This window comes from Chaetomium tenue (assembly GCF_020726465.1).
Source record: "Chaetomium tenue strain MPI-SDFR-AT-0079 chromosome Unknown F5144scaffold_6, whole genome shotgun sequence".
NCBI lineage: Eukaryota > Fungi > Ascomycota > Sordariomycetes > Sordariales > Chaetomiaceae > Chaetomium > Chaetomium tenue.
The window spans coordinates 4,300,547-4,323,378 of NW_027117334.1; the positions used below are offsets into that span (position 1 = coordinate 4,300,547).

At 56.6% G+C, this 22,832-nt stretch overlaps 7 protein-coding genes across 7 annotated transcripts; 4 read left to right on the plus strand and 3 right to left on the minus strand.

Annotated features, from left to right (window-relative positions):
* Positions 1–530: 530 nt before the first annotated feature.
* Positions 531–2,636, plus strand: F5144DRAFT_584875 (Mu homology domain-containing protein; the record flags this gene model as incomplete). Its single annotated transcript, XM_066789652.1, has 3 exons — positions 531–1,082; positions 1,166–2,135; positions 2,198–2,636. Coding segments are annotated over 3 exons (1,529 nt in total), but the record flags the coding sequence as incomplete, so codon positions are not given.
* Positions 2,637–3,779: 1,143 nt separating this feature from the next.
* Positions 3,780–11,814, minus strand: F5144DRAFT_623780 (uncharacterized protein; the record flags this gene model as incomplete). The annotated part of the gene is made up of 3 exons (XM_066792168.1): positions 3,780–6,190; positions 6,266–9,755; positions 9,835–11,814. The coding sequence occupies 3 exons, from the start codon at positions 11,812–11,814 to the stop codon at positions 3,870–3,872; spliced, it is 7,791 nt and encodes a 2,596-aa protein (XP_066640679.1). The 3' UTR covers positions 3,780–3,869.
* A 1,346-nt stretch (positions 11,815–13,160) lies between these two features.
* On the plus strand, positions 13,161–14,259 carry F5144DRAFT_519575 (S-adenosyl-L-methionine-dependent methyltransferase; the record flags this gene model as incomplete). The annotated part of the gene is made up of 3 exons (XM_066786687.1): positions 13,161–13,365; positions 13,510–13,824; positions 13,892–14,259. The coding sequence occupies 3 exons, from the start codon at positions 13,161–13,163 to the stop codon at positions 14,089–14,091; spliced, it is 720 nt and encodes a 239-aa protein (XP_066640680.1). The 3' UTR covers positions 14,092–14,259.
* Positions 14,260–14,375: 116 nt separating this feature from the next.
* On the plus strand, positions 14,376–16,165 carry F5144DRAFT_584882 (uncharacterized protein). The gene has a single exon (XM_066789653.1). The coding sequence runs from the start codon at positions 14,854–14,856 to the stop codon at positions 16,018–16,020; it is 1,167 nt and encodes a 388-aa protein (XP_066640681.1). The 5' UTR covers positions 14,376–14,853; the 3' UTR covers positions 16,021–16,165.
* A 199-nt stretch (positions 16,166–16,364) lies between these two features.
* Positions 16,365–18,306, minus strand: F5144DRAFT_495870 (major facilitator superfamily domain-containing protein; the record flags this gene model as incomplete). The annotated part of the gene is made up of 5 exons (XM_066786122.1): positions 16,365–16,406; positions 16,480–16,904; positions 16,967–17,889; positions 17,952–18,085; positions 18,151–18,306. 5 exons carry the CDS (start codon positions 18,304–18,306, stop codon positions 16,365–16,367), a joined length of 1,680 nt encoding a protein of 559 aa, XP_066640682.1.
* Positions 18,307–18,980: 674 nt separating this feature from the next.
* On the minus strand, positions 18,981–19,595 carry F5144DRAFT_551421 (AhpD-like protein; the record flags this gene model as incomplete). Its single annotated transcript, XM_066787690.1, has 1 exon — positions 18,981–19,595. One exon carries the CDS (start codon positions 19,593–19,595, stop codon positions 18,981–18,983), a length of 615 nt encoding a protein of 204 aa, XP_066640683.1.
* A 1,200-nt stretch (positions 19,596–20,795) lies between these two features.
* On the plus strand, positions 20,796–22,585 carry F5144DRAFT_659530 (cytochrome P450; the record flags this gene model as incomplete). Its single annotated transcript, XM_066793237.1, has 4 exons — positions 20,796–21,151; positions 21,217–21,579; positions 21,645–22,295; positions 22,400–22,585. Coding segments are annotated over 4 exons (1,556 nt in total), but the record flags the coding sequence as incomplete, so codon positions are not given.
* Between the last annotated feature and the right edge of the window lie 247 nt (positions 22,586–22,832).

The following is a 22,832-nucleotide window of genomic DNA, read 5'->3' on the forward strand; positions in this document are numbered from 1 at the left end:
AGCATTGCCCATGACATCATATGCTACTTGCTGTTTCTTCCTGATTGGTTGCCTCAACTGATTGGGAAAGCCAGCATCGATCTGCGATCACGGGTAGGACCCCGAATCTCCATCCAGTTTAGCGGAGTTTCACGATGATGGTATCCGATGCCGTTGCGCGACATGGCGTTGTTGGTAATTCGACACCGTTAAGCATTGGCTCTGCCAACCTGTTGATGGTCAAAATAGTTGGATCATGGATGATGCTGTGCGTGTGGTACAGGGAAGAAGTCGTGATTGAATTTTTGGAAAGCCAATGCAGACAGTGGAAGGCGACTTGTTTGCTTGCACGGTAGCTACCTATTCGTGGCAGCAGGTAGAGTTGTCCATCTGTCTCTTGCCTCGAAACCATTCTGGACCCGAATGGATAGACCGATGGCGGACAAGATGGTCCGAAGATTTCTCGAATTGGAGTCGTTGCATCGCCAGTTGTGGGAAAGTGTGTAGACAGCTGTTGCCACCTGGCCCTCCAGCTCACCGCCCAAACCCCCCAATGAATCCCCAATTTCCAGACAGCGAATTCTGCCCTGCCCGCATGCGACCGTCCACTGGCGACGCTGAGCTCCCCTATTCGAAGGGTCTCCTATCGAACAAGCTCCACATCCCGGCCGTGCCATCATCACCACCTCCGACCATCGACCGCGACCGCGACCGACCGCGATTGCGTCCCTCTTCCCCCGACGCCACCGCCGCCAAACCAGCCACCATGTTGTCGGGTATCCTTGTCTTCAACCAAAAGGGCGAGAACCTGATCTTCAGGGCCTTCCGCAACGACTGCCGCCCACGACTCGCCGATGTCTTCCGCATCCAGGTTATCAGCAACGCCCAAGTGCGGTCGCCCATCCTGACCCTCGGCAGCACCACCTTCAGCCATGTCAAGCACGAAAACATCTACCTGGTGGCCATCACCAAGAGCAACGCCAATGCCGCTCTCGTCTTCGAGTTCCTGTACCGCCTGATCCAGCTTGGCCGTGGCTACTTTGGCAAATTCGACGAGGAAGCTGTTAAGAACAACTTCGTTCTGGTTTATGAGCTCCTGGATGGTACGGGATATCAATAACCCCTCCGAATCACATTCCCTATTGTGGTTTGTGCAAGTCTTGCTGACAACACGCGCCCTCAACAGAGATCATCGATTTCGGCTATCCCCAAAACACCGAGACCGACACGCTCAAGATGTACATCACGACAGAGGGCGTCAAGACGGAGCGCGCACCGGAAGACTCGGCCAAGATCACCATGCAGGCGACAGGCGCGCTGTCGTGGCGCAAAGCCGACGTCAAGTACCGGAAGAACGAGGCGTTTGTCGATGTGATCGAGGACGTGAACCTCCTCATGAGCGCGACCGGCGCCGTGCTGCGCGCCGACGTCACCGGCCAGATCATCATGCGCGCCTACCTCAGCGGCACGCCCGAGTGCAAGTTTGGGCTGAACGACCGCCTCCTGCTCGATAACGACGGGCTGCTGAGCCTCCCCAGCGGTAATAGGATGGGGAGCAAGGCAACCAAGGCGGCCGCGGGCAGCGTCACCCTCGAGGACTGCCAGTTCCACCAGTGCGTCAAGCTGGGCAAGTTCGACAGCGACCGCATCATCAGCTTCGTGCCGCCCGACGGCGAGTTCGAGCTGATGCGCTACCGCTCCACCGAGAACGTCAACCTGCCCTTCAAGGTGCACGCCATCGTCAACGAGGTCGGCAAGACCAAGGTCGAGTACAGCATCGGCGTGCGCGCCAACTTCGGCTCCAAGCTGTTCGCCACCAACGTCGTCGTCCGCATCCCCACGCCGCTCAACACGGCCCGGATCACCGAGCGCTGCACCCAGGGCAAGGCCAAGTACGAGCCGTCCGAGAACAACATCGTGTGGAAGATCGGCCGCTTCACCGGCCAGAGCGAGTTCGTCCTCAGCGCCGAGGCCGAGCTGACGAGCATGACCAATCAAAAGGCCTGGAGCCGCCCGCCCCTGAGCTTGAACTTTAGCCTGCTGATGTTCACAAGCTCTGGTCTGTTGGTGCGCTACCTCAAGGTGTTTGAGAAGAGCAATTACTCGAGCGTGAAATGGGTGCGGTACATGACGAGGGCTGGTAGTTACGAGATCAGGTCAGTTCCCGTCCCCCCTTCTCCGTCCCCTCCCGCCCCCGCCCCTGCTAATCCGGTTAAAGGTTCTGACCGATGCGTGACTGTGTTGTTTCCCTGCATCGAGCGTTGTGTGCGGCTCGGGCACTGCATAGCATTGGCGTCGGGGCGTTCGGTTACTGTAAAAAGGAAGAGGTATATGCAGGATGTGATCCGGTCACGCTCACCATTAATTGTGTTGGCCCTGGTGACCGTGAGGCGCTCGGTGTGATGATACCCCATTTTCGTGGTGTGTTTGGTTGGTGCTGGCTTGGGCAACCCGCGCTCACCTCCTCACCTCACCCCTGTCGATGCTTGCCATGTCGTCGGTTTGAGCAGACGAGCACGAGTTCTGTCTCGTATTCCCAAGTCGCTTTTATTTTTTGCGGTCCATTCGCCCCGACTTTCATGTTGTACTTGAAGTACCTCTTTGACTCCCAGTCGGTCGAGCTTGCGCCCCCCTCGGTGTAGGGTGCCTCTTTTGGAACTTGGGACGGCAAGGTTGTGTGTGTTGTTGGTCTGTTGGTTCCCTGGCGGCATCGCTATTCGGCACTTTAGCGCGTGTCGTTGGACCGTGACTCGCAGGCAGGATTCCAGGCGACAAAGAGACAATTGGCTTGGCAATCGACTTCTCGTGTCGGGTGTGGTGCCGGGAATGTTTGCGTGCATACGAGGGCTTGCATCAATGCAGTGATGGTGTTGCCGTCCTGCATCAATATCACGCCGGCCGAATCTGCGTTCCCCGCAGTTTGTGGCGTTGGCATCCGATGTTGAGGACCCCGTCTCGGACCGAGGGAGGGCAACGGGAAGGCATGGGAAGTAGAAGAAAGTAAAGGAGGGGAGAGGTTGAAGACGAGCATATAAACCACTTGATTTCCCATGTTCCAGATGTGCTTTCTGGATCTCCAGAGACTAGTGCCCCCCCCCCACACACACGCAGCTAAACACCGAGACAACTCTTTGCAAATTGAGAACTTGTACGTCAGTCCAACTCCCCGTCATGAACCCCCCGGAGTGACACCCACAGCCCTTGCCACGACGGTCCTACTAACATGACTACAAGGACCTGCCTGTCTCCAAACCCACCGGTGAAGCAACACCATGCGTCTCCCAATCCCTGCTCTCCTCGTCGCAGGTGCGGCAACTTCCAATGCGGTAATGCTATGGTGGATCGACACCTGCTGTCTCGTCACAACATGCGACAGCAACGGGACCTGGCAGGGAGATAATGGCGCCTGGGGTAACATCAATTTCAACGAAGGCTGTAGGGATTTGCCCATTCCGGGGTTGGTCGAATTTTGCATAGATTGGACCAACAGAAGAGCCCATTTCCGGTTCGACGGGCAGTCCAAACGTTGCATGAGATTCGAGTCTGAGGTCAACGACCTCGGATGCTGGATCTCGAGATGGCTGGAAGCTCCTTGCAACTGGTTTTAATATGGATCTCATTGGGAGTTGATAGCAGGTTTCACCAGGCGATAAGATCGGAAGGGAAATAGCCCATGTCTTTTTTGTATTTTCGTGTTTCTTAGTGAAGGAAAACTCCCAACGTAATTCCGAAACATAACACCACATTTATATACAAAAGAAGAAAGAAACAAGGATCGCGAAAACCACGCACAGCCACACAAAATCCTCAACGCCGTGAAACAATCTGGGCCACCAATCTCCATCTCTTCGGTCAATGCCACGACCAAGGCCATCGCCACGGCCAGGGAGTCAACCCAAAAACTGGCCCACTTCCGTCTTCTTCCCATCGACAATATCCTGCACAATACCCAGATACGTCTGCAACACCCCCTTCGCCTCCTCAGCGTTGAACAGCCGCGAATCATACCCCATCTTCAACTTGTGCCCCCCATCCACATCCTTAAACACCTCAAACATGACCGCATAATTCACATACATGGTCACCTTGCTCATCGCCATGACAATCCACCGCATATTATCCTGCTCGGCCGGCGCCGGCTCAAACGGCTGGAACAAGAACAGCGTCTTGGCCGCGTGGGTGGCACGATCCACCCCCAGCCCCTGCTTGCCATAGATATCCCCCAGCGCAACCGACCCATTCTCCGTCATGGCCCAGAACCCAGACTGCGTATCCTTCAACAACGTCTGCACGCTACCATCGCCACCACCACCGATCCGCGAGCGGAACGGCAGGAAATTGGCGCAGGTGCCGTTGATGAGTTGCGGGTCGTCCAGGTCGACGTTGCGGCCCGTCAGGAGGTAGTCGTAGGTGACGTCGGCGGCGGGGGCGTGGCTGAGCTGGGCGAGCAGCAGGCTGTAGGCGGCCTGGAAGACGATGCTGGCGGTGACGCCGGCGGTGCGGGCGTAGGCGTTGACGGGGATGGCGGTGCGGGCGAGGGCGACGGCGCTGACTTTGGGGTGCGCGATGTGCGAGGGGAAGGTGAAGGTGTTGTTGGCGAGGGTGGTCTTCCAGAAGCTGAGCATGGGGTCGCGGAGCTCGGGCTGGTTGGTGTACTCGACAAAGGTGCGGAAGGGGGTGGGGGAGACGGGCATGGGCTGGCCGTCGCGGAGGGCGGTGAACTGGTCGTCGAAGATGCGCAGGAGGGTGCCGTCGTACATGGCGTGGTCGAGTTTGGTGGCCAGGTCCATGGTGCCGTCGGGGTAGCGGAGGACGAGGTAGCGAACGAAGGGCCGGCCGATGGCGAAGCGCTGGTCCCAGTGCTTGAGGATCAGTTTGTTCTTTTCCTCCGAGTCGGCGCTCTCGCAGTCGACCATGGCCAAGTCCATAACTGGTTCTTTGAGGATGATTTGCACCCAGCTGAGGGGGTCTGCGTCGTCCTGCTTCATGTACATGGCGCGGAGGATCTGGTTCGCTTGAGTGAGCCCCCTTGTCAGTTCGATCCAGCGGTCGAGATCGAAGCCGCTGGGGAGACGGCGCACCGTCATCAGCATCCAGAACTGATCTTCGGTGTGCCCCTGCGTCAAGAACTCCACCTGGCCCGGTCCGCAAGGATAGATGTCTTCGATGTCATCATCAGACAGACCGGATGCCTGCAGCTTATCCTTAACCGTTTGGTTCACCTCGAGCTTGACTGCCAGGCCAGAGGTCATGGGTGCCTTTACTGGTTTGATACGCTGGGCTTGTTCCTTGAGAGAGGGGTAAGTGACAACATCGTTGACCGACAACGAGAAGTTGAGGCTGCGAAGCATGCTGCCGAGGTTGATGGCAGCGATCGAGTCACCACCGTAGTGGTAGAAAAGCGAGCCAGGGTCAATGGTCTCTGGCTCAACCTCGAACAACTCGGCCCATGCACCACGGAGTGTCCTCTCCTCCTCGGTCAACTCCGAGTCGCTAACAACAGGCCCATTTGAGATGGGTGCTGTGCTGGAATATCCGGCCAGAGCTTTGGGGTCCAGCGCTTCTGCCAACCCGGCGAGTTGCTTCCGGTTGATCTTGCCGGATGCGAGAAGCGGGAAGCCTTTGAAGGGCAAGAAGATCTTGGGCATCATGTAGTGAGCCAGAGACTGGAGCCGGTCGAGGATGGTTGCGGGATCGACAACAGCGGTGGCGTACATGTTGCTACTCGCGACCTCGCCGTCCGCCTTCTCAACGGGTACGTAGTACACCACGATTTGCTTCTTGCGTTGGACCTCTGCCACAGTCACAACGCAGGTCTCAACAAGGTCGGCTGCTTGGGTCAAGATGGTGTTCTCGATCTCACCGAGCTCAATACGGAAGCCGTTCAGCTTGACTTGGTTGTCTCTTCGGCCAAGGCACTCGATTTCCCCGGACGGGAGCCAGCGGGCGTAATCACCGGTGCGGTAAATGGGCGAGCCATCCGCTGCAGTGGTGAAAGCCTTGGCTGTTAGCTCGGGGCGGTTGAGGTAGCCGATGGCGACTTGATCTCCACCGACGCAGAGCTCGCCAATAGTGCCATATGGAACGGGGACAAGGAGCCCAGGGTGGAGGATTGTCGCCTTGACCGCCTTCAATGGGTAACCAACGCTCTTTAGATTTCCCTCAGGCACAACCTTGGAGACGGTCATGAGGATTGTTGCCTCAGTGGGTCCTGAATCTTAGTTAGAACAACTGTCATTGGAGTTTGGGGGTGGTAGGAAAGGGGTCAGTGCATAGAGAAACATACCATATCCGTTGTACACGTCCATCCGGGTTGCCCAGACACTAGCAACCTCAGGGGTGATAGGCTCACCACAGACAAGAAGCGCCTTCAGAGTAGGGACTTGCTCAGGCGAGATCAACTTGGAGATGGTCGGGGTGATCATCAGTTGCTCAGCCCCGAACGCGTTGACACAGCCCGCGAGATCCTGCATCAACGTGTCCTGGTCCGCGATCGAGATGGTGCCACCCGAACTGAGAACGGTAAAGACATCGAAGTAAGACGCGTCAAACACGTAGTTCAGGAACCAGAGGACATGCCACTTGTCATCGATGTTGCAAGCCTCGATCATGCCCTCGGTCGATGCTCCTACTGCGCCGTGGTGCACCTGCACGCCCTTGGGGAGGCCGGTCGAGCCGCTAGTGTAAATGACGTACGCGAGGTCGCGGACGGAAGGCTCCAGAAGCTCGCCGGCGAATGTGTTGATGTCTCCTGTGGTATCGACGGTGTCAAGGTTGATCACTTCACCAGTAAATGATTCAAACACGTCGGAGTGTGTGCTGTCCGTGATCGTAATGCTGGCCTCGACATCGCGTGTGATAAAGTCGTTTCTGTCACGAGGGTTCTTGGGGTCGAGCGGAGTGTAAGCAGCACCGGCCTTGAGAACACCAAAGACGGCAATGAGGGTGTTGATGGATTTGCGCATGCAAATAGGGATGATGTCGCCCTTCTTGGCTCCCTTGGTCAGAAGGTAGCGTGCCAGGCGGTCGACAGCGTCACCAAACTGTCGGTAGGACAGCCCTCTCTTGCGTGTGGCGTCTGACAACTCTTGGAGCGCCGTCTTCTCGGGGTACTGCGCAATAATCCTATCGACGAGGGTGACGGCCGTCAGGCCAGGCTCCGTGGGACGCACGCTGGACTGGGAATCCAAAAACTTGAGTTCCTCTACCGAAGTGGGAACGATATCGCTGATCCGCGTATCAGGACGTTCCAAAAAGATCTTGACGGTCTCGGCCACATTGCCCAGCAACAGCGAGGCTTTAGCATGCGTCAAGCCAGAAAGAAGACGCAGTCGCAGACCGTTCCCAGCCATTGTCTCTGCTTCGAGCATGGTATGATCGGGCACAAAGTTCGGCTCGTGGGGCTCACACGGCACGAGGGGACTGTTATCACGCCCCGACTCGACCGATTCGGTGTCCTTGATGAGCACATTCACGAGAGTGTCGTAGTGATTTGCGGTCAGGTTCGCCTCTTTGACGATATTCCGCAGACCGAATTGAGCCTTGGGCGCAACCTCCCAGATTTCGTCCTGGATAGCCCTGGCCAAGTCGAGGAGGGATGTCTCTGTATCCAGCTGGATACGGAATGGGACCGTAGCAATGGTCGGCCCAGCCATGTCAGTAATTCCCTGGACGGGCACATCGCGGCCTGACAACGTGGCACCGAATAAGATATCGTTACGCCCCGTATGCATGGAGAGGACAACGCCCCATACGGCATAGATGAGAGAGCCGATCGAGACGTTGTGTGACGCTGCGATGTGTTGAACATCTTGAGCGAGGATGGCCTCTACAACAGCGCTCTCCTCGGTGGTCTGGCCCAAAACAGTGGGAAGGACGCCATTGAGCTTGTCCCGCCAGAACTTCTTGAGTTGTACCTGCTCCGCAGTTTGCAATTTCAGCGTGTGATTGACAAAGTCGACATAGGCTGGCCGTTGTGGAAGCGGCTTGTTGCCCAGGACGTTGGACAGATCGTCAATGAGGAAGTTGTTGGACCAGTAATCGAACAGGGCGTGGTGCATGGTAACGGCGAGAATACCGTCCCGGAGGCTAGCAAAATGAACAAAGTTGCCGCCCAGCTCCATGGTCCGCTTCTCAAGCGCTGAGTACTCCCGAGCCGTCACTTGCGGCAGGTCATCCCATGACAGGGCAGGGACGGTCTTCCTGATCAGTTGAAGGAAGGATGTCTTGTTCAGGATGAAGGTTGTTCGGAGCAGGGGGATACGCGGAATCAGGCTCTCCAGCGCCTTTCGGACTTGCTGGGATGAGACGCCCTTCAAGCGGTAGTAACGACGGTAGATGTAAGTCGAACCCCCGCGTAAAGAGTCTGCCAAGAAGCTGTCCTGTAGTGAGGTGGTGGGATACGCGTCTTCGACGTACTCCATCTTCCTTGCATTGGCATTCTTGGGCAGCAACGAGAAGTGCGGGACATCTTCGTGGGCCTTCTCGCGCAATGCCTTTGCTTTCCCAATCAGGGCATGCAGAGGAAGTCGAAGGATGTCTGGCACTGACACTTGGATGTCATCCTGGTAAGCCTTGGTCGAGACGCGGATGGCGTCGAGGGACGAGCCCCCAAGCTCCTGAAACGTGTTCTCGCTTGCGCTGATGCGTGCGCCAGTCAGCTTTAGGATACTGGCTAGGATCTCGCAAAGCTTCTGTGCAGGTTCCGTAAGGTGTGCGGTGGTTTCGCCCTGGGAAACGCCGTTTAAACTCTCGGGAGCGCTGTGGTTATCGGTCGAGAAACGCAAGAGAGTGTCTCTGTCGAGACCCTGGACATCTTTGGTGAGTCTTGGGATGTCGACCTTTCCGTTGACATTTAGAGGAAGTTCGGTTTGCAAGAGCCAGTAGGTGGGCATCATGTAGCTGGGAATATGCTGGGCTAGCAGGTCCTTGAGCTCGCTCCGCAGCCTCGGCCACTCCAGTGCTGACCCTGTTTTAGCAACAATAGCAGCGACCAGCGACTTGCGGCCGCCAATCTCGGCGGCAACAACGCTGGAGTTGGAGACATCCGGGTGGGTTTGCAAGATGGTGTTGGAATCACCAGGCTCGACACGCTGACCGTTGATCTTGACCTGGAAGTCGATTCTACCGACCATTTCGATGGACCCGTCCTCGTGGGCGACGACCATATCGCCGGTTCGGTACAGGCGGCCAGGGCCAAAAGGGTTGTCGATGAAGGCTTCCGCTGTTTTCTCCGGACGGTTGAGGTAATGAAGCGCGAGCTGATCACCGCCGAGGCAAAGTTCTCCCGGGACGAGCAGGGGGCTGAGACGCGTTGTGCCTGGAACGAGCACAAACGAGGTGGTGGTATCACTTGGGCGCCCAATGTTCTGTGGGTTTTGGCCGAGCACCATCTCCCGTCTCCAGTTGACTTGGGTGTTCTCGCTCAAACCATAAGCGTTCAGCAATTCCAGCTCGTTGACCCAGGTCGGGATTAGAGCAGGGTTGATGAGTTCACCGGCAACCGTCATCCGCTTGAGGCAAGGGACAGTGCCGGGGGTGAGGAGAAGCGCCGTCGAGGGCGTAACGTCGATGACGTTGATCTGCATCTGGTTGATCGTGCGCCCGATGTGGACAGTGAGATTCTCCTTGCTGGCTAGACACAGGCAGCCGCCCTGCTTTAGAGTCGACCACACCGACCGCTGCGCTGCCGAGAAGACGGGGTTGTGGAAGAGGAGTTGCCGAAGATCAGGCAATGTCGGGAAGGCTGCGAGACCAGATGTTGCCGAGGAGTGGACCTAAGAGCATACATGGTTAGCACACACACCGCTGAAATACCCTGGGAATGATCGAGCTGTTGCTCAAAATATCACTTACATGAAGCACGCCCTTTGGCTTTCCCGTCGACCCGGATGTGTAAATCACGTAGACAGGGTCGCTGGGGTCACAGGCGCGGTCTAAGTTGGTGTCCTGGGCTAGGATCGACTCCGCGATGAGCTCCTCAATGACTACCTCTCGACCCGGGAACCGGCCAGTGGTTGTTTTATCGACAATAACAACCTGGGCCCCAACATCCTCGACGATGAAGTTGTTTCTCTCCTGCGGCGTGTCGGGATCGATCGTGACATAGGCAGCCCCTGTCTTGAGAATGGCGACCAGGGAAATGATGAGATTCGCCGATCTCTCGACGCACACGGGTACGAAGGAGCCTCTACCAACAGGCAAGTGCCGTGCAACTCTGTTGCTGATGCGGTTCAGCTCGTCGTACGTCAAAGGTCGATTTCCCTCAAACTGTAGGGCTGGAGCGTCAGGGGTAAGAAGAACCTGGCGCTCAAAAAGCTTCTGGACGTTATCATGAGAAGGAACAGTAAGGGGCATGCCCATCTCCAGGATAAGGTCCAGTTCCGGTGGGGAGATGATTTCGATCTCACTGAGGAAGAAGTTGGGGTGTCTGACCATCTCCGAGAGCGCCATGGTGAAATGGTCAAGAACAACCTTGACTTTCTCAACGGGGATCGCCGTGTCATGCTGCGCAACGATGGATACTGCATGGCTAATCTGCACGGTGATTCCCACGGGATGGTTGCTGGGCTCAGAAGCGGCCAGAAGGCCCTCGTCGTCCCCGACGGCAACAGAAAGCTTGAAATCGATGGCCGAAACGGCGTCCAACAGTTCCGAGCCGGCAAAGAAGGCATGTGTCGTCGACAACGTGTTGAGACGGTCGGCCTCCTTGATGATGGCAGCCGCGGTGAGCTCGGGGTTCATCTGGAGTCTGAGAGGGTATTCTTGGTCGACATATCCAATGACTGACTCGTGGCCCTTAACAGTTTTGTTTCTTCCCTCGGCCACGAAGGCGACGTCGTGCACCTCACTGCCCAAGTTGCAATGGCGATCCAGCACCAAGCCTAGGGCCGCATACACAACGGCGTATTCGGAAACGCCGAGCTGCTTCGCGCATCGTTTGAGGGATGACCCGCTGATGGAGACGGGGCTGGTGGCCCGCGTGGTTTGGAAGGTCTGGTGCCGCTCTAGTGGGAACGAGTGCACCACGACATCGGGCAGGGAGCCAAGAGTCTTGTTCCAGAAATCTCTCGCAGATTCCCGACTGGTGTTTCTCGTAGCAAGGCTCAGGTACTGTGGGAATGTGAGCCTTAGTGGCGGGATCCAACCCGACAAGAGAGACAGGAAGTCCCTCCAAAGGTGGCCCAACGATGTGCTATCGGCTACCAGTTGTGGAAGGCAGAGGGTGACATGGGGAGTAAAGCTGGCCCATTCGACAACCAGCATCGCCGGCCCCTGGAAGCCGAAGGTGTGGATGTGTTCGAAGTTGGCATCGAAACCACCCCGCACATTTCTCGGACGCTTAAATATGCGGAGGACGAACTCGTCATTGTTCTTTTCCTTCACGATGGTCGTTCGTAGGATATGATGCTGTAGAGATAGAGCAAGCCATGCTTCATGCAGTTGGTCGAAGCTCTTGACCATGTCGGTGGACAGGTCTAGACGGATGACGGCGGGCCTTTTCGCGGCATCGGGGTCGCGTCGGAGCTGCTCCTGTTGGGCAGGAGTGCATTCGATCTCGGATTCGATCTCATTGTTGTCTGAAGCCCACTTTCCCCCAGCGTCGGTGTCTGTCCCGATGCCACGTAGGGTCGAGAGTGCCCTTGTAACTTGCTTGAAGGTGATGTGGAGGGACTTGGCCTGCTTCAACGTCTTGGCAGCCCCATGGGGTTGTTTGGAGATGTCCAGCCAGCCATCGTCAACTGTCTGGTCAATCATGGTCATAGTCGACGGCGGTGATGACGGGGGAGTGGCTAGAAACGCATGCTTGCTTTCACGCCCTAAAGGATTGCGCATGTTGAATGGATTGGACCAATATGCGTGGGGAAAGCAGTGGTTACAGCATGGGACGAAAAAGCAGATCAGAGAGCGGCGTGTAAGTGGGTGTCAAGCAACACGAGGCGTGCCAATGCCGCCTATTTCACCAACTTATATGGGATCCGTCTCGCTTCTCGCCTCGGGGAGCGATACAGCGCCAAGTCACATTCTACAGCGGATCTGACGGCCAACCCGGGTCTGCTTATCGAGGGTTTGTTCTCTTCTCGGGTCAGTTTTACGACGCCTGCGCCGTTGCTGGTAACCTGAAGTGCCCCTACTACCACACACCCAGCACCAACATGGTCGGGCGGGTTCGAGCTACCATAACTCATGTACATTGAAGTCTACGTAGATAGCAAAGCGCCCGATGTATTTACGTTTAAACCCTAAGTAGGGTATCAAAGCCGTTGGAATCCCAGTGTCTACTTCCATCCGAAAAGAAACTTGGAGGTTCTAGGTTGAATGTCGACGCCTCCATGGATTTCTCGGCTCGGTCCGAAAGAAATGCCAACGGCTGTCAGATCGATTCCCTATATGGGCTTGAACCCGTTTAGGTACCGACCAAGGTGAGTCCTATAACGAGAAGGGCGAGGTCAGGGGTGTAGCTCCTTCCGGGACGCCATGTTACATCCAAATTCCATGCTCGCCGCAGGATATACTTGAATAGGGAATCTGCAGCCGTGCGGCTCAGCTGTTGAACGCAACGGTCCTGCAGTTACTGCATCTTGGCTTTCTCGGCCCGGCTCCCTCCAAATCAGGCATGTGGCTGTTCAGGAGTACGTTTCATAGACATTCCTAGACTTGCCAAATTATGGACTTTCCTATTCACACAATTGGGGATTTCTCGCCGTAGGTTCCAGGTTGTCAACCCCTGAGCCAATGACCCAATGCTCACTTCCACTACCACTTCAGCCTGAAATGGGGTTCTGGACTAGTGGCCCCGAAACGGTAACATGCAAGTATCCAAACAAGTCATGCATAGATTCTACACACCAGACTAGACATGGTGATGCTGCGGGCCAAGCTGGGGAATCCGGGCATGCTGGCAGTATGGCCCGGGCATCTCGAGGCAAGACCAACTCATTCTACCAGATGCACTCTCGGCAACGCAATGGGATCGAGTAAGAGTACAGCTTCAACCTTCGATGCTTCATCTATAAGTATCATGTCCTCAGCAGTCTAAGGTGATCTCAACCTCATCACTCAAGTCATCAAACAGCCTTCAATCATCTCCTCTTCACAAACACAACTGTCGCTGCGCCCCAGCTACAGATATCACATCACTACACTTTAAATTACCCCGTGTAATCAACCCATCGCCCAACATGCTCGGCAGCATTCTTCCTTTCGATGAGGAGCAGGTGGACCGCGTCAGCGAGTACTGCGAGAAGCGCTCTCTCCCCATCACTGACAACCTGGCCGACCACTGGGAGTGGACCCGCACTCGTTTCCCCGATGCCGACAAGATGTCCAGCTGCCTCCAGGGCTCCTGGATGATCTTCACCGCTAGGGACCGCAAGCCCAAGCGAAGTACGTACATGCCTCCTTCTATGCACCTCCACAATGTACATGTAGCATCATAGCATGCCTCCATGCCCCCACTCCCCCACACGTTTGTTGCCACGCGGCGACAGCATGACCGGGAACCAGACTAACGCTCCGTGTCTTACTCAGTCTTGGAGATCGGCTGCTTCTCCGGCTACAGCGCGCTCGCCTGGTACGAGGGTACCAAGGATACCAAGGCCGAGATTGTGACGCTGGAGTACAGCCGCAAGATGATCGCCGCCTCCCGCGAGGCGTTCGCCAAGTACGGGGTTGAGGACCGCATCAAGCTGGTCGAGGGCCCCGCCGAGAAGACGCTCCCCACCCTGACGGGCGAGTTCGACCTCATCTTCGTCGACGCCAACAAGGATGGCTACGCCAACTACGTCAAGACGATCCTGGACCAGAAGCTCCTCTCCCCCAACGGCATCATCCTCTGCGACAATGGTACGTGTCCTTTTCTCGCCCCCCTGCCCTGTCCCGGAACCTCGTTGCTGACAAAAACAAACAACAGTCTTTGCCCGCGGCCTTTCGATTGGTCCGGACTGCGCCCCGTGGCTCAACGACCACGTCCGCCCCTACTGGCTCAGCTGCGGCCAGGCGCTGGATGAGTTCAACACGAACCTGATGAAGGATGAGCGCGTTGACGTGCTGCTGCTGCCCCTCTTTGACGGTGTTACCCAGATCCGGTGGAGGGACCAGGTGAAGGCTTAAGCAGGTCTGATTCCGTCGACGGTTGCATCCATGCTACTTACTCACTTTTCGGGTGGGTTACAGCGCCGGGGTTATAAGTTGCCTGCTGCAAAGAGTGTATCTCCGCCGAGGAGGGGAGGATCAGTGCCACATAGATGCAGCTGCAGATAGACTTTCGGTAGACACAACGGCTATTCAGCCGGGCAATGAGATAGGCATAAATAAGCGAATGTTTGTACGACGGCTGTTATGACCTTGTTTCAGCCGCCTGTGAAGTTTTAACTCCGGATAGTCACACCCCCTCAGGCTTCTCCGGGCTTCGCCGCTCACCTACATGACAATAGTAATACGGGATCATCTGCTTCCGCCTTGGGAAAAGGTGAAAGCAACCCACCGAGGCCAGATTTGGCACTGCCAATGCCCCCGCGTTTAAGCTTATGCACGCGCATGTCGCAACACGGATGCAAGTCTTCGGAGAATCTAGAACAAACCAGGAAATTCATCAGGGGTTATTCTCACCACGGGTATGCCGGGGTAGGCTTGCCTATTTTGGAGGCAGAACATATGGCCAAATGCGATGGCAACACCCACTTTGGCTAGCCCGGCCTGTTAGCAATGAGTATATACATGCCTTTTCACAACATGAACAACATCTCGATCCCAGCCCCTACCACCCGTTGACCTCGCCCGAGCCAATCACGGCCCCCAGACCAAGGCTTACTCACATCCACACCCAACGTTGCACGCCGAACCCCTCGGCCCCTACCCTCCGTCATCTTCACAATGGCGCAATCCCTGGTCTACACCTCCGCCACCCCTGGCAGCAGCAGCAGCACCCTGCTCGTCAGCCACGCAATCCCCTCGTACCCCTCGCGTTCGGCCTCGGCAGTCGATCCCACCTCCACCACCGCCTCCGACGCCGGACAGGGCAAAGGCGAAGAAGGCGAAGTCCTCGTCCGCTTCCTCGCCGCCCCCGTCAACCGCGTCGACCTGATGCTCCTCGCCGGCCGCTACCCCATCAAACCCAAATACACGGCGCCCTCCCCCGACGGCACCACGCAGCACCCCATCCCCGGCTTCGACGGCTGCGCCGTCGTCCAATCCTCCACCACATCCCTCTTCACCCCAGGCGACCTCGTCCTCCCGCGCGACCTGGGCCTGGGCACGTGGCGCACGCACGCGGTGCTGCCGGCCAGCGCGCTCATCAAGCTCCCGGCGGGGGTGGACCCGATCGACGCGGCGCTGATCCGGTCGGGGGCGCTGATCGCGCGGCTGCTGCTAGACGAGGTGACGCCGCTGCGGGCCGGCGACTGGGTGATTGCGTCGGCGGGGACCAGTGGTGTGTCGCAGTTTCTGGTGCAGCTGGCGCGGCAGCGCGGGGTGAGGGTTGTGCTGGTGGTGCGCGACCGCCAGGAGCCGGTGCTGGCTGTGGTGAAGGCCGAGTTGCGTGCCCTCGGCGCTGATGCGGTGCTGAGTGAGGGTGAGTTGGAGGCCGAGCTGTCTGCTAGGTCGTCCAAGGCACCCTCGGCTACGGTCGGGTTGCTTCCCAAGGAACCCATCGTGCTTGCGCTCGACAGTGTGTTTGGTCGTGTCGGGCAGCTGCTCGCGTCTGCACTCGCGCCGGGAGGCAAGTTTGTGCTCGTCGGTCTGCTGGCCGGCCCAACAGCGACCGTGACGGTGACTACAGACCATTTGTTCACACGCCAGCTGAGCTTCCTGCCGTTTAGGGGGTCGGAGCACCTCAAGCGCTTGGGTAATGCGCGCGCCGAGGAGTTGATCTACGAGACGGCGAACATGTTTATTGATGGGACACTGAAGCGGCCCACGGTCAATGTCGTGGATTGGACCACGGCCGGTGAAGGAGAGGTCGAGGAGGCACTAAAAGGGGCTATTCAGTTAGCGAGCGGCAAGGAGGTCGGGCATATCAAGACAGTGTGGAAGTTGAATTAAGCGTAATGGATGGTTGAACAAGCACATGCATCAACTGCAAGATAGTAGGCTGCAAGATACACCAGCTGCGGGATAAGGAGGTACCAGGTACATCAGGTGCGAGGTTACACTGCAGGACTGGCAGAGGTTAAGCTCTTTACCCCATTAAATTGATTATTAAATGCAAAACGTCCCACATTCTGACCTGGCCTGAATGAATGGACGAGAATCACAAGATATCTCAAGATCTAGAATCTTTTTTCACTGCACCTTTCCCATTCATGCACAAATAGTGGTATTCTTCCAAACTCCCCAATGGATATGCATTGTATCGTTATGCTACCTCCTTGCGAGTCGTGTGCGGGTTAAGCCGCGATGGCCACAATGTCGCCGAACATCTTGCGTTTCTGTTCATCGCGAGGTTAGTTGTGTTCTCACGAGCGAGCTGCGGCTTCTGAGGAGGGGGAGGGAGTGACATACCGTGAACATGACAGAAAGCACCAAGGCGAAGGCGGCAGCGACGTAGACAGGGATGAACACCTTGCGGAGAGCCTCCACGATGGCGTTCGTAGCGGCCGTGCGTAGCTCCTCGGACAAAGAGCTCAGATAATCGCCACTAGTTCCCGAGATAGCCATCTGGAGCTGCTCACGCGAGGCGTCGGTCAAGACAGCGCTGAGGTTGGCGATGGCATCGTTGACGAAAACAGCGCCGGAGATGGCAAGGCCGAGCGCAATACCGGACAGCTGCGCCAACATCATGAAGCTAATAGCATAGGCCATGTCCTCAGGGGGGGTGACGGCTTGGATGACGGCATAACCGGCCTGGATGAAGCAACCAGTGCCAATACCAACCAGAATCTCGAAACCGTAGATCTGGCCCTCCGGTGTGTCGGCATGGATACGAGCTAAATACCGGAACGTTAGCGCCATTCAGACATGTTTCGGGGGGAAAGGGTAGAGGACATACACAACATGACACCGCCAACCAGGGTGAGGATGCTGCCGAAGATGTACCACGGCTGGAAGTAGCCGAAGCGGGCCATGAGGTGACCGTTGGCAAGAATGGCGGCGCTAAGCACAAAGATGAGCGGGAGCAGGCGAACAGCGGCCGTGATGGCGCTGTCACCGCGAGTGAACTGGAAGTAGAGCGGTACGTAGTAGATGGGGACGAAGCCGGCCGTGTTGACAGCGGCGGCGCAGCAGAACAGGAGAACCGCGTTCCAGTTCCTCATAAACTGGATGGGGAAGATGCGCGACGTGATGGTCGTGAAGATGGTGTAGGTCTGCTGGACTCCAAAGGCGATGAAGAGGGAGAATGAGACGACGAAGAGCGCAATGATCTGGCCGCTGTTCCAGGCATAGAGAGCACCACCGAGGTTGGTGGCCATGATCAGCGTGACAATGGCGCCCATGCTGAGAACGGTACCGACAATGTCAAACTCGCGCACCAGCGTCAAGGCCTTTGTGCCCGCGCGGGGCTTGAAGGATGGGATCCAAAGGAGGTAAACCGGGGCGCACAGGCCGGCAACACAGAGGTTGATGTAGAAGGCCCAACGCCACGTAGCCGGCGACTCGACGAAGGCACCACCCACCACGGGTCCCAAAACTGTGCCAATACCCCAAACCAGGCCGACGAAGCTGAGGTAGCCCGGACGCTCACGGTCGGAGGTGTTGACGGAAAGCAGAGTCATGACACCAAGGTACATGCCGTTACCACCCATACCGGCGAGGACACGGCCGATGATAAGGGCATCCATGTTGGGGGCAGCTCCGCAGAGAGCCGAGCCGATGTTGAACAAGAGCGCCGACAAGATGTAGAGCCATTTGGCATCGAACAGACCAAAAAGCCTCCCGAAAGGAAGCACGACCGCGGCACCACCGAGAAGGAACCTAGACAGAAAACAGACACGGTCAGGAACTGTGGTCACGCAATGCTGGAAAGAAACACATACCCGACAGACAGCCATGGTAACTTCAACGCGTCACCAAAAGCATTGACGACAGCCGGGGTAATGTCGGCCACCACAGTGTTGTCCAGGGAGTATAGGAAAATACTGGACAAAATCGCGATCACGACCAAAGTCCACTGCATGCGTCCAACCAGGTCAGCGGAAATTTAGACGCGCCACTCCGCGTTTGGACAGCTCTTACCACAACGCCATGAATCTGTCTCGGCGAGACTTCCTCGGCCTCGGCAGACTCGTTACCCGTGTCTGTGGGCAGGTTGGATTCGAGCTTGGAGTCTGAGTTGTTGTCGTTCGAGGAATCCTGGGGTTTCTCCCCGATGGATGTCGCACCGGAGGACATGGTAGGGGCGGTCGACCCGAGGGTCTGTGGGCGTCGAGCTTGGTTGGTCTGCGGGATGGTAGGAGGGTTGAAGGTGGGATGGGAAACTTCAAGATCCAAAAGGACACCGCTAAGAGCTGAGCTAGCTGGTTTTAGATCCCAATGCCAGATGGTAGATGCTCAGGGTGAGATTCGCAAGGGAGGTAAGCTGCCGATGAGCTCCAAGATGTAAGTTAAAAAAGGGACGGCAGTTGGGGGTGAAAGTGGCCAACAAAGCAAATCGATCTGCAAATCCAGGCCTCGTTGAAACCCAAACACCTTTGCAAATCACCTTCGGGCTTAGAAATCGGGGTTTGGGTATCTGTTGAGGAGGGGGAAAAAATCCGAGACTCGAAATGACGGCCGATAGTTGCTCTCCTTGTTCGCAATGAGACAGGGTCAACGCCTCCACATGCCGAAAGAGGAAATCGAAAGCTTATTCAAACAAACTGCATCAGGTAATCAAGCGCCAAGACGCGAACTGGGCCCCTGGATTCTCAGACAAGCCTTTATTCCTTTGGATCTTACTAATAACCGCCCCCCATCCAGATCTGTCTCTGCCCAACGGGAGCTGTTGCAATGGAATGATGCTTTCATTTATCACTCGAGAGTAATTCCACAAAAATTCGGAACCAAACTAACGAACGGTCCATTTCTCAATCCCGCGTAACGACCTTGTTCAAGTGCTCCTCCAGCCCCGGAATCTCACCATCCAGATCAATGCGCAACCCCTTCGTGATGCGTGCAATGAGCGCATAAACACCCAACACAATGTAGACCTCAACCAGCTCCTCAACCGTCATCAGCTTCTTAGCCTTTTGGACTGTCTCTTCCGTGTTGGTGTATGTAACGAGCTGCTCGTCGACCAGCTGCAAGATGACGCGGTCGCGCTCCGTGAAGATGTCCTCCTTCGCCAGAGCCTCCGCCCCCCCATTGGCACTGCGCTTGAGGGCTTCAAACTTCTCCTCAGGCATGCCGTTGATGCGGGCCACGGGGGCGTTGACGTCCCACTCATACTCGGCGTCGAGGGAGGCCGAGATGCGCAGGACGACGAGCTGCCAGTCGAGCAGCGGGAGGATGCGCCGGGTTCCGTCAAAGAAGTTGGCGTAGACGCTCATGAGCCGTGGGAAGGACCCATGCGAGTGCCCGAGCAGGTAAAAGATGTTGCGCCGGTAGGGGAGGTGCGTGATGGCCGCTGCAACCTCCGCCGGGACCGCGTCTATGTCGACATAGGGGACCAGGCAATTTTGGGTCTTGGTAGGAGCGGACATGGTAGGCAATTTTCTGTGCGTAACGCAGGCAGTCTGAATCAAGGGTCTCGAATTATTGCAGTTTCATTATGGTGCCCTTTGAGGCATATGCTATGGGCTTTTGTACATGTGTAGCATGTCGGTATGTGGTAGGATCTCGACAACCTAGCCGCGACTTTACAGATCCTCGAGTTCCTAGTCTAGCAGTCTAGAATAAGAGGTAGCCCATTCTGAACAGCCCTACCACAACCCGTTTTCGGGCTTCCCAGTTGCCTTATAGTTCAAGAACGTCTTGGGCCTGCCGAATCCATTGCAGGCATCTTCTGGCGTCGCATGCCGGAAAGTGATCCCCTGCACTAAACCTGTTCCGGGTTCCGAGAATATTTCCTGTTTTGGTATTGGGGCAAATCACGGTTTCTCAGCAAGAGGATTTGAAATCTGCGTTGCTTTGTGGCCGGGTACGGAGGTACAAGTCATCTTACACTAAACCCGAACCGGGTCCCCGAGAGAATTGCCGTTTTAGGAAATCCAGGGGCAAAGCAACCCCTGACTGTGATGCAGATCCACCACACCACCTCTTACCTCAGCCAATGGCATTGACTTCCCGATCAGTCGATCTGATCGATCGTGGATTGTCTCATGCCGACAATACCCACGTCAGGGTGGGAGGGTAAGCACCTTAAACTAGTGCGAACGACGGTGATACTCGGACTGTTGACCTTTTTTACCTTTTTACCTTTTCCACTTCTGCCGCTCAACCCCGGACCATGCCGCAGACACCCCAGCTCGCCGAGATGCTAAAAGGGAGCGCCGTAGCGCCGCAGCGCCGCTTTCTCACATGCTACCGCTTGCGCAACCGTGCAGCTACGGTTTGTTTAAGTACAGCCGAACTACTAGTCAAGTACAGTAACCAGTGACTACTACTACATGCGGTAGCCGTGCCCCGGGCTGATTTGCTTCCCCTTGGAACGAGCGGGGAGATCTCGGTCAAGACGGCGAGAGGGTGGCTTACAGGCTGTAGCCTGTCGAGTTAGAGTAGCGCTGAGCAGCGGAGAGTCAAGCGCCTACGTAATTCTGACTGTGATATAACTACGGTCAAGCTGCCTGTAGCAAATGAGACACATGCTGATAAATTCGAAAATTGAGAGTGCTTTTTTGTTATTGTTGTCTCGGTTCACGGAACCGACCATCGAATCAGATAGCTGACACCGAATCCGTCCCCAATGAATAACGCTACCGTCACCGGCGACAGCGGCCTGGCCGAGAAGCTCGGCGTCCTCGAGCTGGGCTGGACCTGGGTGCAGTTCCACCCCTGGACGACCCTCCTGGTGCTGCTCATCACCAACCTCACCTGGACGAGGTACCGCACAGGCCTGCGCCACATCCCCGGCCCCTTCGTAGCCAGCTTCTCCAGCTTCTGGAAACTGCGGGCAACATGGAACCAGAACATGCACCGTGAGAACGTGCGGGTGCACGAGGACTATGGTCCCATCGTTCGTATAGGGCCCAATCACGTCTCGCTGTCGGACCCGGAGAGCATGCAGACCATCTACGGCATCAAGAATGTCTATCGCAAGGTAAACAAACAACACACCCACTCAAGCTACTGATGTGCATGGGCTTGTACTAACATGGCTGCCAGAGCGCTTTCTTCCCCTTGGCGGAGGCTGTCTACAAGGGGAAGTTCTTGCCAACACTGTTCACCACGCAGAGCAATGAGTACCATGCCAAGCTGAAGCGCGGTTCGGCCCGTGCCTTCTCGATGGACGTCGTGGTCGGTCTTGAGGAGTACTGCAACAAGTGCATCAAGACGTTGGTACAGCGGCTGCGTGACGTCTCGGACGGCGGTAAGAACCCCGTCAACCCCGTTGCGTGGATGCAGTACTTTGCTTTTGACGTCCTCGGCGAGATCAACTTCTCTAAGGATCTCGGCTTCCTCGAGGCGGGCAACGACAAGGACAACATCATCGCCGCCATTGGCGGTATCCTGGGCTATGTTTCTTTCGTAAGTCGCCCCTATATCACCGTTCAATCAGAACTAAAGAGCTAATGCGTGACGAAATCCTTCAGATCGGCCAAATCCCCTACATGCACAAGTTCCTCCTGGGCAGCCCCCTCTTGGCCAAGATCCCAGCCTTCGAGAAGTCCAACCAAGTCCTGGCGTTCTCCCTGCAGCAAATCGAGGACCGGCAGCGCAACCCGGTGCCCCGCAAGGACATCCTCAACCAGCTGCTCGACGTGCACAACAACGACCCGGAGGCGCTCTCCCTGGCCGAGGTCATCGCCATCACCACGACCAACGTCATCGCGGGGTCCGACACCACGGCCGTCACCCTGGCCTCGGTCATCTACTACCTCAGCAAGTACCCCGAGGCGCGGCAGAAGCTGCTCGACGAGATGGAGCACGCGCAGACCCACGGGCTGGCGTCCAACCCCATCACCTACGCGGAGGCCATCAAGCTGCCGTACCTGTCGGCCGTGATCAACGAGGCGATGCGCATCCACCCGGCGACGGGCTTTATCCTGGAGCGGCTGGTGCCCAAGGGCGGCGCGACGCTGCACGGCGTGTACCTGCCCGAGAACACGGTGGTGGGCGTCAACTCATGGGTGCTGCACCGCAACAAGGACGTCTTTGGCGAGGACGTGCACTCGTTCCGCCCCGAGCGGTGGATCGACGGCGACGAGAACAAGATCAAGGAGATGAAGCGGAACCTGCTTACGGTAAGAAGTCTTCTGTTCTACCCCGCCCCCTTTTTTCTTTTTGTTTTATCATCATATACCGGTTGTGGATCATGGTTGTATGAGATGACTAACAAGGAAATCAGTTCGGCGCCGGTCCCCGCGGTTGCATTGGCAAAAACATCTCCATTCTGGAGATGTGGAAGGTCGTCTTCGAGCTGTACCGCAACTTCGACATCAGCTTGGCCAGCGACAAGGAGTGGACCGTGAATGGTACCTGGTTCACCGCACAGAGCGACGTAGCGGCGATCTTCAAGCCGAAGAACATCTAGCGGGCACGGAAGCGGTGCAAGTAACCAAATTGGGGATCCGAAATGCATGCCATGTTGTTACACAGTATTTAGCCGAGATGGGCGAGTCGCAGTGCCAACAGTGCCAACAGTGCCAACTTGAAGGGCCCACGGGGTGGATAGGGGGAACAGTGTTGTAACGTCAATGCTTCAGTTGGTGCTGCGCCATAGTGGGAGAAATATAGCTTCATCGAGCCATTGCCTAGTATGACAAATATGAGAAAGCTCG